The following is a 13,962-nucleotide window of genomic DNA, read 5'->3' as shown; positions in this document are numbered from 1 at the left end:
GTGGACAGTGAGGTGTTTAAAAACTCCAGCAGCATTGCTGTGTCTGATCCACTCATGCCAGCACAACACACACTAACACACCACCACCATGTCAGTGTCACTGCAGTGCTGAGAATGATCCACCACCTAAATAATACCTGCTCTGTGGTGGTCCTGTGGGGGTCCTGACCATTAAAGAATAGCATGTAGGGAGCTAACAAAGTATGCAGATAAACAGATGGACTACAGTCAGTAATTGTAGAACTACAAAGTTCTCCTATATGGTAAGTGGAGCTGATAAAATGAACAGTGAGTGTAGAAACAAGGAGGTGGTTTTAATCTTATGCATTCTGTGAGCCTTCACTCTTTTGAAAAGGCTTTCCACAAGATTTTAAAGTGTGCCCGTTTGGTCAAAACAGCATTTGTGGTCGGACCCTGATGCTGGACAAGAAGGTCTGGCTTGCACATTTCAGTTCATTTCAGAAGTCTTTAAAGGGGTTAATGTCAGGTCTCAGGGCTCGTGCTTGTGCACACCGTCATGTTGGAACAGAACAGAGCATTTACCAAACCAGTAACACACAAATGGAGGCATATCATTTATTTTATATAATCATTTTATACAGCTGTTAGCAAGTGGGTGTGACTGAACTCAGTAATTAAAAGGAATGTTCATGCTTTATATCTCGAAATAAAATAAAGATTTAGAGATGTTTACATTTATTGCCATGTTCCAGCTTATCCCCCGTCCTCCTGAGCAAAGTAAAATCCAAGGGCTTAACCTCAGCCCCCCCCAATACAGGGAGGGAAAATAATGCCTTCCATATGTGCTTCTACTCTCCAGCTCGTATTCTCTAGATGGGTTAAAGTCAGGGGTCTGTTTTAGCCAAGTTCTGCATCAGACTTACAAATCATGTCAAGAAGAACCTCAGATTCTACAAAAAAAAACAGCACCTCCCTCCAGCAATTCATTGCTTTTGTTTCTTTTTCAGTGGAACCATTGTTCCCAATTTAAACTGTTAACCCCAGAATACAGTTACTATTATTTATGTTGCTGCACTTACATTCAGGTGGCAAGATTTAGGGCCCTATAATATTTTTTTTTTTGCTAGGTTTTAAGTTGTGTATACATGTCAAGCATTATAGAAATTAATTTATATTTATAATTAAGATAAAACAGATTTTGCTTGTGTGCAGCTGCTTTGCTTTTAAAAGCCGAAGAACTTTTAAAGAACAGATCTTGTGCTTATTTAACTGCATAAGTGGTAGTTTGTGTTGCAACTGAGGACATGGGTTTTAAATTGGTGGTCCTTTTCTGTGTGCTTATGGTGTACAGATAAACTGCTGACATGATTTCCTTAAATCAAAAAGCAATGCAATCCATATGACAGAATATTATGCCGAGTTCACACTACACGACTTTCCAAGTTGTCCGGTTGCTGTACAGTTCACACTACACAACTGGATCTCTTGTAATCGGGAGTCTTTCAAGTCGGTGTGGCTTTCACACTACACCACTGATCTGCGATAGGGGGTTTCACACTACACCATCTATCACCAACTGGAATCGCAGGCGAGCTTCTCTGGTCTCCCAAACTACATTTTGTCACGAAAACACACACGAGAAGTGACGAGGGGTTTAATGATACCACGTCCAAACATGCACGTCAACTAGTAGCGAGCGCTGATGTGCAGCGTAAAATCAAAGATGAAAAATAAATGAATCTGAGTGGATTTGGCTACGCAAACAGCAGGAATTGTTTTATAGTGAGTTGGATGTTAATAAATATTTTTTGCAATGCAGCGTTGGTGTTTTGTAGAGAACGAGGTCAGAAATACTGTAAAACTTGTGTGTACCGATGTATTCTGATATAAACTATATTATGCCCCGTCCCACCTTTTTTACACTCTTCCCCTGCGTTTCCCCTCACACCGTATCTTGCATTCTCATTGGCTGTTCAACTTAGCCCTTATTGCCAGTTGGGCAACTCAGATCCAGATATTTGACATGCTTGATATATTTCTTCAGTTGCTGAGCGCTCGGCGAACCGCTCAGATCGAGTTGTTGAGTAGTTCATACATAGTGATTGAGAGCGAGTTTCCGTTGCAGAGCGAACGCCTAGTTGCTCCCGAGCCGGCAAATCTAGTTGGCGAGCAAAAATCAAGGCAAAAATCGTGTAGTGTGAACTAGGCATTGCTGAAACATCTGTTCTCAAAAGGCGGTAAACACATTATTGCTTAAGTAAAAGCAAATAGCATCTTTCCTCACCAACACAAATAGATCAGCTCTCTATCCTGACATGATTGTTAATGTGTTTGTTTTTCACTCACAGGAAAAAGAAAAGAAATACATGCTGCCTCTGGATAACCTGAAGGTCAGGGATGTGGAAAAAGGCTTCATGTCCAGCAAGCACATGTTTGCCATCTTCAATACAGAGCAAAGGTAGGCATTAAGAACAGTACAGCCACATACTGTATATCGATGTTATTACTGTTGACTATTATTAGGTAAAAGAACATCACTGCACTAAGTGTTCCTGTAATAGATAGAGCAGTGTGGAGGCTGGTATCTCACGTATACACTGATCAGCCATAACATTAAAACCACCTCCTTGTTTCTACACTCACTGTCTATTTTATCAGCTCCACTTACCATATAGAAGCACTTTGTAGTTCTACAATTACTGACTGTAGTCCATCTGTTTATTTGCATGCTTTGTTAGCCCCCTTTCATGCTGTTCTTCAATGGTCAGGACCCCCACAGGACCACCACAGAGCAGGTATTATTTAGGTGATGGATCATTCTCAGCACTGCAGTGACACTGACATGGTGGTGATGTGTTAGTGTGTGTTGTGCTGGGATGAGTGGATCAGACACAACAGCGCTGGACAATGGAGTTTTTAAATACCGTGTCCACTCACTGTCCACTCTATTAGACACTCCTACCTAGTAGGTCCACCTTGTAGATGTAAAGTCAGAGACGATCGCTCATCTATTGCTGCTGTTTGAGTTGGTCATCTTCTAGACCTTCATCAGTGGTCACAGGATGCTGCCCACAGGGCGCTGTTGGCTGGATGTTTTTGGTTGGTGGACAATTCTCAGTCCAGCAGTGACAGTGAGGTGTTTGAAAACTCTGATCCACTCATACCAGCACAACACACACTAACACACCACCACCATGTCAGTGTCACTGCAGTGCTGAGAATGATCCACCACTTGAATAATACCTGCTCTGTGGTGGTCCTGTGTGGGTCCTGACCATTGAAGAACAGCATTCATTTTTTCTCATATCTTGTTAAGTTGCTTATCCTAACTGGCTTTTGAATGGTTACACGTTATCAGTTCCATAATGCATCTATGCTTATTTCTCACACACTGTAGTCTAGAAAAAACACTACAATTATAAATATTGTTTAATTGTAACATTAATGTAAGTCTAATACTTACCAAGATATGCAGTAAATTCTGAAAGTATTAACATGCTTTGTGAATTTGATTTTAAATGGATATAACTGAGGTATGAGTGTTTGCCCTGTGTTGGACTGACGACCTGTTCGGGGTGTTTTCTGCATTTCACTCAGTTAATCTAACCCACCATGATCCTTAATAGGATAAAGCTGTGGTAAAACAGACAATAGCTGTGTCCGAAATCACATACTTAAACAGTACGTACTAGATTTGAGGCAGTGCGCACTACTCGGCCGGTAAATCAGTAAGCTCTTTCAGTATGCAAGTGTGCAGTATGCACGCAACCTCAGACGTACTATGGGTGTGTTCGAAAAGCTAGTGCGCTCTCTACATAGGCAGCATTTTACGTCATCCTGTGCGCGCTCCCGAGAAGGAGGCTGTTCGAAATCCTAGATGCCTTAAAATCCTCACTTCTGAGGCATCTTAATATTTCAATGTTATTTTGGCTCAAGAACGAGTGAGCATCCGATGCTACCTTAGTGATCAAGGCAATCCCAGCATTCATTGCGGATCGGGCGCTCGTCTCTTACAGAAAAATAAACATAGCTGATGGGGCGGAGAAACGAATGGAGTTTTAACTGATTTTTAACTTGTATAAACATGCACCGAGTTTTTATTTGCAAGTTCGGGCTTGTCAGGAAATTTAACCATTATCGGTACATGAAGGAAGATGTTATATTGACGTTAACGTGCTGTGCTACCTCATCCATTGATTTTAATGGCAAGATGCTAAATGCGAAATGCTAAACCCGATGGAATCGCTGTCTAAGTAGTGCGTTCGAATAACCTGACTTATAAGTCATTGACTTATTAGAATCCTCTCTACTAAGGCAGCTGCCTGTGTAGGCAGTAAGACAGCAAGGCAGCTCCCTAGGTTTTCGAACACACCCTATGTCTGCTATCTTACCAATGTCACGTGATGCATGACATCACATCACTACAGTTATAACAATTTTAAAATCAGACAAAGTTAATTCTGTCGTTCTCCAATACGCAATCTGTCTCTCTTCCTCTTCAATACGAACTCCTTTGCAGCTCCAGTTGAATTATGGGATAGATTATTGGACCGTAAGTGTGCATGTGCATTGTTTGTATACAGTAGACCCTTGAGTTATGATCGGTTTACCATACAAACATTTTGGGTTACGAATGATCTGTTTTAATTTAACGTACGAACAAATTTTGGATTACGAACCGAAATTCGCGAAACGTGACGTCACGAACAAGTTGACTCCGAGCGTCTCTCTCTCTCTCTCTCTCTCTCTCTCTCTCTCTCTCTCTCTCTCTCTCTATATATATATATATATATATTAGGGCTGTCGAAGTTAACGCGATAATAACGCATTAACGCGACCTCAATTTAACGCGATTAAAAAAATTAGTGCCATTAACGCAAATTCTAGTTCATGTTGACACTTGACTGGTAGAACAAACGTTTTAATGTCGGACTTGCCACCGTTTTTCATTTGCGGTTTGTTAACATAATGTAACCGATCGTGGTAGTGATGCACTTGCATAATAAAGAAATAAATACATGCTATATTCACAAGTTGTCGGGAGCAGAACACTTTATTACACTTAATTAACTTCTTCTTCTGTACCGAATACCGGAAAGCTGAGTCGAGCACGTTAGTTCATGAACTATGGAAGCCCCAAAGGGTCAAAACACACTCACTTCGTGTAGAAACGTCCATCAAACCATCGTCACAATACAACCACAGAAAAGTCTGTTACAATAACTGCGCCTTATCCCACCTAAAGCACCGCTGATCTACAATGTTTGCTGATGGAGAAATTCTAACCTACAATCTGACATTTACTGCCTAGTATGTGAGTGAATAAAACTCCCTTACAGTTTTCTCTTGTCCCAGCAGTTTTTAACATAAGTACATTTAGCATAAAATGTGTTCACCATTTTAATTGTAACATTTCACTTAAAAATCCTTGTTTTCTATAACATTTACACAGATTTTTTTTAATGCGATTAATCGCGATTAACTATATGAAATTCTGAGATTAATCGCGATTAAAAATTTTAATCGTTTGACAGCCCTAATACATTCGGACAGCAGACAGTGTTTTTTCGGTGTTGTCTTCATATTTTATAAAATGAAATACTAAAATGGCCCGAAATAAGGTGCAGAGGAAGCGCAGTGGTAAGAAAATGAACAAGACTATTACATTTGTTGTTGTATAATTACTCCTGCCAGTAGGTGTCACTGTGTATCAGACAGATTGGACAGTGAGTAAGAGAGAAGAAGGAAGTCTGCTGAGTAAAGTATTCTTTCTTTTGTGCAATTACACCTACAAAATACAACACTACTGAAATAAAGAAGGAGATAATAGAGAAATATGAGAGTTATTGTTGTTTCTGGTAGATACATTTTATATAAAAAGATGGAAATGTATTATGGTGTATAATACAGCACACATACTGTACTGAAATGTGGTGTGTGTTTTTATGTACAGTACTACTGTGTATTGTTGTTTATTATTGTTTATTACAGTAATGTCTATTCTATAATTTGTTAATTAAATGAAAATATACTTCTATTTATAACAAAAAAGACTTTTTAAGACATTAGAAAGGTTAGGTAAGGGGGGGTTTGGGGGTCTGGCACGGCTTAATTCGGAACAGATTAAATTCATAAGTCAAGGGTCCACTGTACTTAAAAATGGCTGCCCAGGCAGTAGGTTGTCCAGGTACTTTTCACGTACTGTTTAGTGTATTCCCTCTCGCGTACTATGTGTTTTGAAGTATGTGATTTCGGACACAGCCAATGAATGAATATAATTCACATATTTACCCAATTACCTACACTTAATCACCCATAATATTAATGTAAAAATGCGTTCTTAGAGTTTAAAAAAAAATAATTTAAAATAAAAAACTAACGTTTTTAATTTATAAAAGTACTCAGAGACTTTACTGTGCCTTTCCAAATTCAAAATAGTCCAGTCTTTAATTATCCTTAAGATGTGTCTAGAACTCATGGTCCATTTATTGTCATTTTTTAATTGATTAAACATAGTTTAGAAAGGCATGTATCTAAGGGCCCAAATTTCAATGAAGAATTGATCAAAAAACACAACAACAACACAAACAGGTAAATATTGCCTTTAGGAACAAGTTATTTAAATTAGGACTTATTGAGTAATCTGCTTTTACTCTCTAGGAATGTCTTCAAGGATAACCGCTTCTTAGAGCTGGCGTGCAACACCCAAGAGGAGGTGGACAGCTGGAGAGCATCCCTTCTGCGTGCTGGTGTTTACCCTGAGAAATCATCGGTCAGTGACCACTAGTTGTCCTACGTTCAGTATTTAATAATAGACGAGCTGGGCCACTCAAGTGGCGCAGCGGTAAAAACACATGTTAGAACACCAAAGCTGGGATCTCGAATACATCGTATCAAGTCTCAGCTCTGCCTGCTGGCTGGTCTGAGTGGCCACATGAACAATGATTGGCCTGTTGTTCAGATGGGGTGGGATATTAAGCCGGATAGGGACTCTTTCATAACTAATGCAACTACGACCTCTGCTGACTGAATGATGGTGCCTGCACGGAGACAAGGAAAGAGTGCTCTCAGGGTGTGTCTCCTCGCACACAGTGCTGATCCGCATATGCACTCGTCAAGTGTAGGTGACGAGATGCATACAGCTGCTGCCCACGTGTCAGAGGGGGTGTGGGTTAGCTTTGTTCTCCTCAATCAGAGCAGGGATCGGCATTGGTGGAGAGGAACCATGACACAATCGGCCAACTGGATGTGCTAAAAGTTGGGGGGAAAAAAGGGAGAAAAATCATAAAAACAAAATTCAAAAAAATGAAAGAATAACAGAGGAGCTACCACAGAGACCACAGACCACAGCTGTGCCACCAGCTTGGCCTGATGCTCAGCAGACATGACTGATCGTGTCTGGGGGAGAAAAGGATGAATGAGGAATCACCTTCTTTCCTCTGCAACAACGACTTTAATGTCTGCTCTGGCACTGACATAAACAGCATAAAAATGATAGAGAGAGAGTGCAAACCTCTGAGCGTACAATGTCTCTGTGTATAAATTAGCTGCTGGTAGGTGTAAAGAACTGGCCATCAGTTTCACACACGTCGAAGGAGGTCTGTGCTAGACTGCAGCCCTTCTTGGCCTGCAAGGTGTTGTGCAACCGGAGGACTGTGTCCCTAGAGCGTACAGGGAAATTTGGTATTTACAAATTTGGGCAATAAAAAAGAGGTAAACAAATAATTAGGTTCCCTATTTTTTTTATGCATTTTCTCCCCCTTTAGCGCGTCCAATTGCACAATTGCATCATGTTTCCTCTCCGCCTATGCCGATCCCTGCTCTGATTGAGGAGAACGAAGCTAACCCACGCCCCCTCCGACATGTGGGCAGCAAGTCGCATGCATCTCATCACCCACATATTGACAAGTGTTGGGCCACCTAGCGTTGTGTATGGAGAGACACACCCTAAGAGCACTCTTTCCTCATCTCTGTGCAGGCGCCTCTAATCAGCCAGCATAGGTTGTAATTGCACCAGTCTTGACAGAGAGAGACCCATATCTGGCTTAGTCCCTCCCAAGCAGCAAGAAGGTCCTGGGTTCAATTCCCAGATGGAGCAGTCCGGGTCCATTCTGTGTAGGGTTTGCATGTTTTCCCCATGTCTGTGTGGGTTTCCTCTGGGAGTTTTGGATTCCTCACACAGTCTGAAGTCTAAAGTCAGGTTCATTGAACATACTAAAATTGCTCAAGATGTGTGTCTGTGTGTCTGGGGTGTTTCTTGCATTTTGCCTGGTAAATTTTACCCAACATGACCTAAAGCAGTGGTAAAACAGTCAAGTAATGAATAAATGAATGAATTCTTAATACGAAATATAAAAATATAGATGATTTTGTGTTTGGATGAAACACATTTCTGTAGGCAACTGGTGGCAGTTTTAGCTTTTAAATCCTCAAATTAATCTTATTTTATGCCTAGTGTTTTTTTTACCTTATGTACTTAATTAATTTTTTTCTCCATTTTTAGGTGGACAGTGAGAGTTCTAGTGCAGCTGAGAACTTCTCTATGGACCCTCAGCTGGAGAGGAAAGTGGAGACCATCCGTAATCTGGTAGACTCCTACATGGGTATTGTCAACAAGTGTATCCGGGATCTCATGCCCAAAACCATCATGCATCTCATGATCAATAATGTAAGGTCCTTTCTTTTTTTATATATTTTGTTTATGCATTTCTCCCTTTTAGCGCATCCAATTGCCTGATTGCTGCCAATAGAACTCACCTCTGTTGATTGACACAGAGAGCAAAACAAATGGGGAAACACTTAATGCTCTTTGTATTCCTCTACTGCTTAAGCATGTTCGCACTTCATACAATAGTGAGTGGCAAAGCAGCAACATGGAGATGACTCCCCATCCAGCCTTCTGTCGTGTAGACACAGAACACAGATCTGACCAGTCCGGCGGCACCTATGAGTCTGCAACCGGATCAATTCAGTGGTGGGCTAGCATGTTAGAGGGCACCAACTGAGCATCCACGCAGTGGCAAAAAATGTAAATTAAAAACCATTATGAATATTGCTGGTTTCATAATAATGAATGTTGTTGGAGTCTTTTGAACATCCTACTCTTGAGTAGCAGAACTCTGCTGACCTTAGAGGTACACTTTGTTTTAGAAACTGTACTGAATGTTCTGCAGGTGAAGGACTTCATCAACGCCGAGCTTCTGGCTCAGCTGTACTCTGCCGGAGATCAGAACACACTGATGGATGAGTCTCAGGAGCAGGTACAGCGCAGGGATGAGGTGTTGCGTACCCATCATGCCCTGAAGGAAGCACTAGCCATCATCGGAGACATCTCCACCTCTACTATCACCACCCCACTGCCTCCTCCTGTGGATAGCTCCTGGCTTCAGGCTGGCCCCGGAGGCTCCCGCAGGTTAGTGTCTTTTTTCATAAACGATTCAACATAAAGCAGTATGTTAAAGCTGTCGTGTCACCTAAAACTACCTAAAACTTGTCATGTTGTTAGTTGATAGTATATTTAGTAACCAAGTAATTAGAGAATTACAGTAAAAGTTGGTAAGGTTCTTGATTTAAAAAACAGTTTACAATACTGTCATGTACTATGAACCTTAGTTAAATCAATAGCTTATTTACAACCCCAAATCAGAAAAAGTCGGGACAGTATGAAAAATTGCAATTTAAGAAAACACGGGGGTTGTGAGTATGTAAGTGAGTGTATGATGCCCTGCAATAGACTGATGCCCTGTTTAAAATGTATTTCTGCCTTGTGCCAAGTGCTTGTGGAATACCAATACATTGTTCAGCAGTTCATAAGAATAATGCAGTACATTCACATATGTTTAATTAAATAGGTTTAAAATAATGGCAGTGTGTATGTGTGCAGATCTGAAGTAAAAACAGCAACTAAATGACTTTTCAGTTTACTATTTTCTTTATTGCGCTTGTTACGTTTTGGTTACATTTTTCTAGAACCTAAATGACTTCTGTAGTGTGAACAGTTCATGTGTTATCACCTCAGTCTCATTTTATAATTTTTTTCAGGTCTCCCCCGCCGAGTCCCACCGCCCCACGTAGGATGTCGGCGGGGCAGAGGCCTGCAGGGCGAGGTGCTCCTCCTCCTCCATCTCGCCCGGGGCCTCTTGGGCCATTCAACAACAGCGCCGATAGCCCCCAGGTGCCCAACCGCCCCAATCGTGCTCCTCCCAGCATTCCCAGGTGAGCTCTTACCTGAATCACAGGTCTGTCTGGCCCTATGTAGGGATCTTATTTCACCCAAAAACATGCATACATTGCTATGATGGTTTAAAATGATATCATATTAACCAGTGGTGAGCAAAGTATGTAGGGTCTATGGACCCTAAGTTATTCAAATAATTCTGTTACTCACCATTGTTTTAAATTCAGGAAAAACTGGCTTACTAATTAAAATAGCCTACAGTTAATCCAACAGGGTGGGTCACACCTCGTCATTGAGGCACCAGGTATAGCCCCGCGCCTGCAAGAATTGAAAATGAACCCAGTATGCATGATGCCTACAAAACATCCGCAGCCCGAAGCAGTGAAAGTGTTTAGAAAAGAGAAAGAACAAGAATAAAAGCTGGTTGTCTGAATTATGCTCTCAACCCACAAGCCTGTGACAACCAAGTTTTCAGAAAAACATTAAAAACAGAAAACCCAGAACAAACTGTGGACGACAATAAAACAAGCAGGTGTGCCGCTCTCCTGAACGGTGCAGCCCATGCCCAGCGTGGATCCAAAAAGTGCCATGATGCTGGCTGGGTTTCCAGAAAAAGACAAAGAGTGCCCAGGTGGAAAACCAGATTAGATCATGCTTGGCATAATGGTTTCAGAAAGAAAAGCAGGTCCCCCAATATTCAGATATGCTAAAAATGTGATGTAAAATCATTAATTAACATATTCTACCCACTAGCTTTGCATAATGTCAGGATTCCATCAGTTCCTGATGGCAGTAATGTTAACCCCAATTCTTCCCAGCCCCAGGTAGACTTGGTTCCCTAAAGTGTTCAGTTCATGGCTATGGTCTTGTACCACAGACAGCTGTTTTTTGAATTTTTAATGCAAACTAACCCTGTTTATATGGGCACAAAGAAATCACTATCTGTAGTTCATCACTGAAAAAGAACTGGAAGGCAACAAAGAGAATCAGTAAGGAGATTTTTTATCTATCTATCTATTTCCTCGGCTGCTCCTGTTAGGGGTCGCCGGTGGATCGTGATCCGCATTATTGATTGGGCACAGTTTTTACGCCGGATGCCCTTCCTCACACAACCCTCCCTATTTATCCGGGCTTGGGACCGGCACTACAACACACTGGTTTATGCATCCTATTAGCTGGGTATCTATATTACAATTCAGTGACTCCAGTTAGCCTTGCTGCATGGTTTTGGACTGTGGGAGGAAACCGGAGCACCCGGAGGAAACCCACGCGGACACGGGGAGAACATGCAAACTCCACACAGAAAGGACACGGACTGCCCCACCTGGGGATCAATCCCAGGAACTGCAGTGAGGCGACAGTGCTACCCACTTAGCCACCGTGTCGATAGTGAAAAGAACAGATGTTGATATAATTAAAATCCTTAGACTGGTATGACATGTTTCCTACAAGTATATGTCAAATGTTTGGTAACTGTTTAACTGGACATGCTATATCAAAATTGATCTAAGTAATTTCATATTATATTACCTTCTTATTACCTCTGCTTTTCCTGACAAGTAATTTTAATTTGCTTGTTTTGTTTTATTTAATTTGTTTTATTATAATTGATTGTTGTTTGTTGTTTTTTTATTTATTTATGTATTTATTAGGGATGTACACTCTACCCACGATGCGATGCGATTTACGATACAGGGTTCACGATACGATTTTCCCCCGATTTTTTTAGCTGAAATTGAAGACAAATTATACAAAGTTTAAAAAATAAATAAATAAAATACTGTATTTGTGATTATCTTTTATTTATCTAAATAATGAATGTCCCTTTTATTTCTGAGGTAGGTACAAACTATGCAAAACAATTTTCAATTAAACCCAATTTGGCAAAAAAAAAAACGAATTTGGCAACCAGGCATATAGCGCCAGTGATGTCAACCAGGCGAGGTGAATAGCGCCAGTGCACTCTGCTGTTTAAAGTAAATATCGATTCATTTTACATGTCAAACCGATTTTATTCGTGGAATTTTTGAATCAGTTATTAACTATCTTGTGGTGAATCGTTACATCCCTAGTATTCATTTATGTTCATTAATTTCCATGCTGTTTTAGGCCTTTAGTTGTACAGTGTCTTTGAGTTTCCTGAAAGACGCTTATAAATAAGATTTTATTATTACTATTATTATTATTAAAGTTTTTGGGTAAGTGTTCTATAAAACGTAATGTAATATCCTCTCCCACTTTGTATTTTATATACAAATTTTGGTTTCCAGAACAGACTTTGCTTGGATAGCCTGATTTGGGTGTGTGTAAAAATGCTCTGTGTTTATTTACTAATATCGTCAGCATATTTGTCTGCAGTAAAAGTAATTTTTGCTCTAAATTGTTTCAACTTTTCTGGCTTTTCGTGAACTTACACCTACTAATTGTTTCCTTTCTGTCTTTTTACCTTTTCTGTTTCACAATTTTTCCTCCTCCATCTTTAATTCCTTTCCCATCCTTTGCTTCCCCTCCCTGTTTACCACCCACAGCCGCCGGCCCCCACCTTCCCCCACCAGACAGGTTCCATAAGCAACCGAGTGGGACTCTCTTGTCCTGGACCAAGCACTCACGTACAATCCTCAGCGCTAACATCTCGGAACCTTCCGAGCCCTGAGCTTCAGCTCCTGCATGTCCCAGTCTTTAGCTTCGCTGCTCCTCCGTCATTCATAGACTTTTCTATTCCTCTGCCGTGCTGGTGTCCATTTTAGCCATGATCGTTTTGTGCTGTGTCTGTATGCCTGTTATCTTGATCAACCATCGGCAGAGCAATTCCTACCCACTAGCCCTCTTGCATCCAGCTTCTTATTTTTAGTTTATTAGTGTGAAAGTGCTGTGCTTGCTGATATCTAAACTGAGCAGCATCATTCGTGATATCAGGCAGTGTGAATAGTAGTGGTCAGTGATTGCATGTTACAGTGTGATTGTGCTCTGTGTGCTCATATTACTTTCTCTTCCAAATGAAAGGTCAATGAGTAAATCTGTGTTAAAGTGTGTGTGTGTGTGTGTGTGTGTGTGTGAGAGAGAGTTGGAGTAAAGATCAAAACTGAACTGAATGCCAGAAGCGCATTTGTGAGGTTGGACGAGAAGGCCTAGCTCACAGTCTCCGCTCTAATTCATCCCAAAGGTGTTCTATCGGGTTAAGGTCAGGACTCAGGCCAGTCAAGTTCTTCCACACCAAACTCGCTCATCCATGTCTTTATTGACCTTGCTTTGTGCACTGGTGCATGTTGGAACAGGTAGGGGCCATCCCCAAACTGTTCCCACGAAGTTGGGAGCATGAAATTGTCCAAAATCTCTTGGTATGCTGAAGCATTAAGAGTTCCTTTCACTGGAACTAAGGCGCCAAGCCCAACTCCTGACAAAAACAACCCCACACCATAATCCCCCCTCCACCAAACTTTACACTTGGCACAATGCAGTCAGACAAGTACCGTTCTCCTTGTAACCACCAAACCCAGACTTGTCCATCGGATTGCCAGACTTAGTTTTAAAGACATGATATAGCAATAATGATTACTGGCTTACTGGGCCATATTCAGTGTTGGCAACGTATGTCACTTCAGGATATACACAAATATAAGCGAAGGTTATGCTAATTTTAAATTTCAGCACCTACAGACCCCAAATATTTTGATTGATGTCATTAGTCACGGTCTTTTAAAATGGTACGAAGAGATGGCTCCTGGTAACTCTTGGTAAATGGGTGGCTGGGTGGATGGATGGATGGATGGGATCCATCCATCTATTCATCCAAACAGCCACCCATCTATCCAACCATCCTTATG

The 13,962-nt window shown here is 41.1% G+C and overlaps 1 protein-coding gene across 1 annotated transcript in view; it reads left to right on the top strand.

The window, feature by feature from the left end:
* dnm3b (dynamin 3b) overlaps positions 1-13,962 on the top strand; it is a 53,282-nt gene that overhangs the window by 38,502 nt on the left and 818 nt on the right. The window contains exons 16-21 of the mRNA XM_062994388.1: positions 2,310-2,419; positions 6,622-6,733; positions 8,465-8,629; positions 9,135-9,373; positions 10,003-10,176; positions 12,667-13,962. The exon at positions 12,667-13,962 is cut by the window's right edge and continues 818 nt beyond it. Coding sequence (XP_062850458.1) covers positions 2,310-2,419; positions 6,622-6,733; positions 8,465-8,629; positions 9,135-9,373; positions 10,003-10,176; positions 12,667-12,706 — 840 coding nt within the window. The 3' untranslated portion in view covers positions 12,707-13,962. The remainder of the gene's footprint in view (positions 1-2,309; positions 2,420-6,621; positions 6,734-8,464; positions 8,630-9,134; positions 9,374-10,002; positions 10,177-12,666) is intronic.

Source organism: Trichomycterus rosablanca, chromosome 4 (genome assembly GCF_030014385.1).
Source record: "Trichomycterus rosablanca isolate fTriRos1 chromosome 4, fTriRos1.hap1, whole genome shotgun sequence".
Taxonomy (NCBI): Eukaryota; Metazoa; Chordata; class Actinopteri; order Siluriformes; family Trichomycteridae; genus Trichomycterus; species Trichomycterus rosablanca.
The sequence above is the reverse complement of the archived record's forward strand: the minus strand, read 5'-3'. Positions and strand labels throughout refer to the sequence as shown.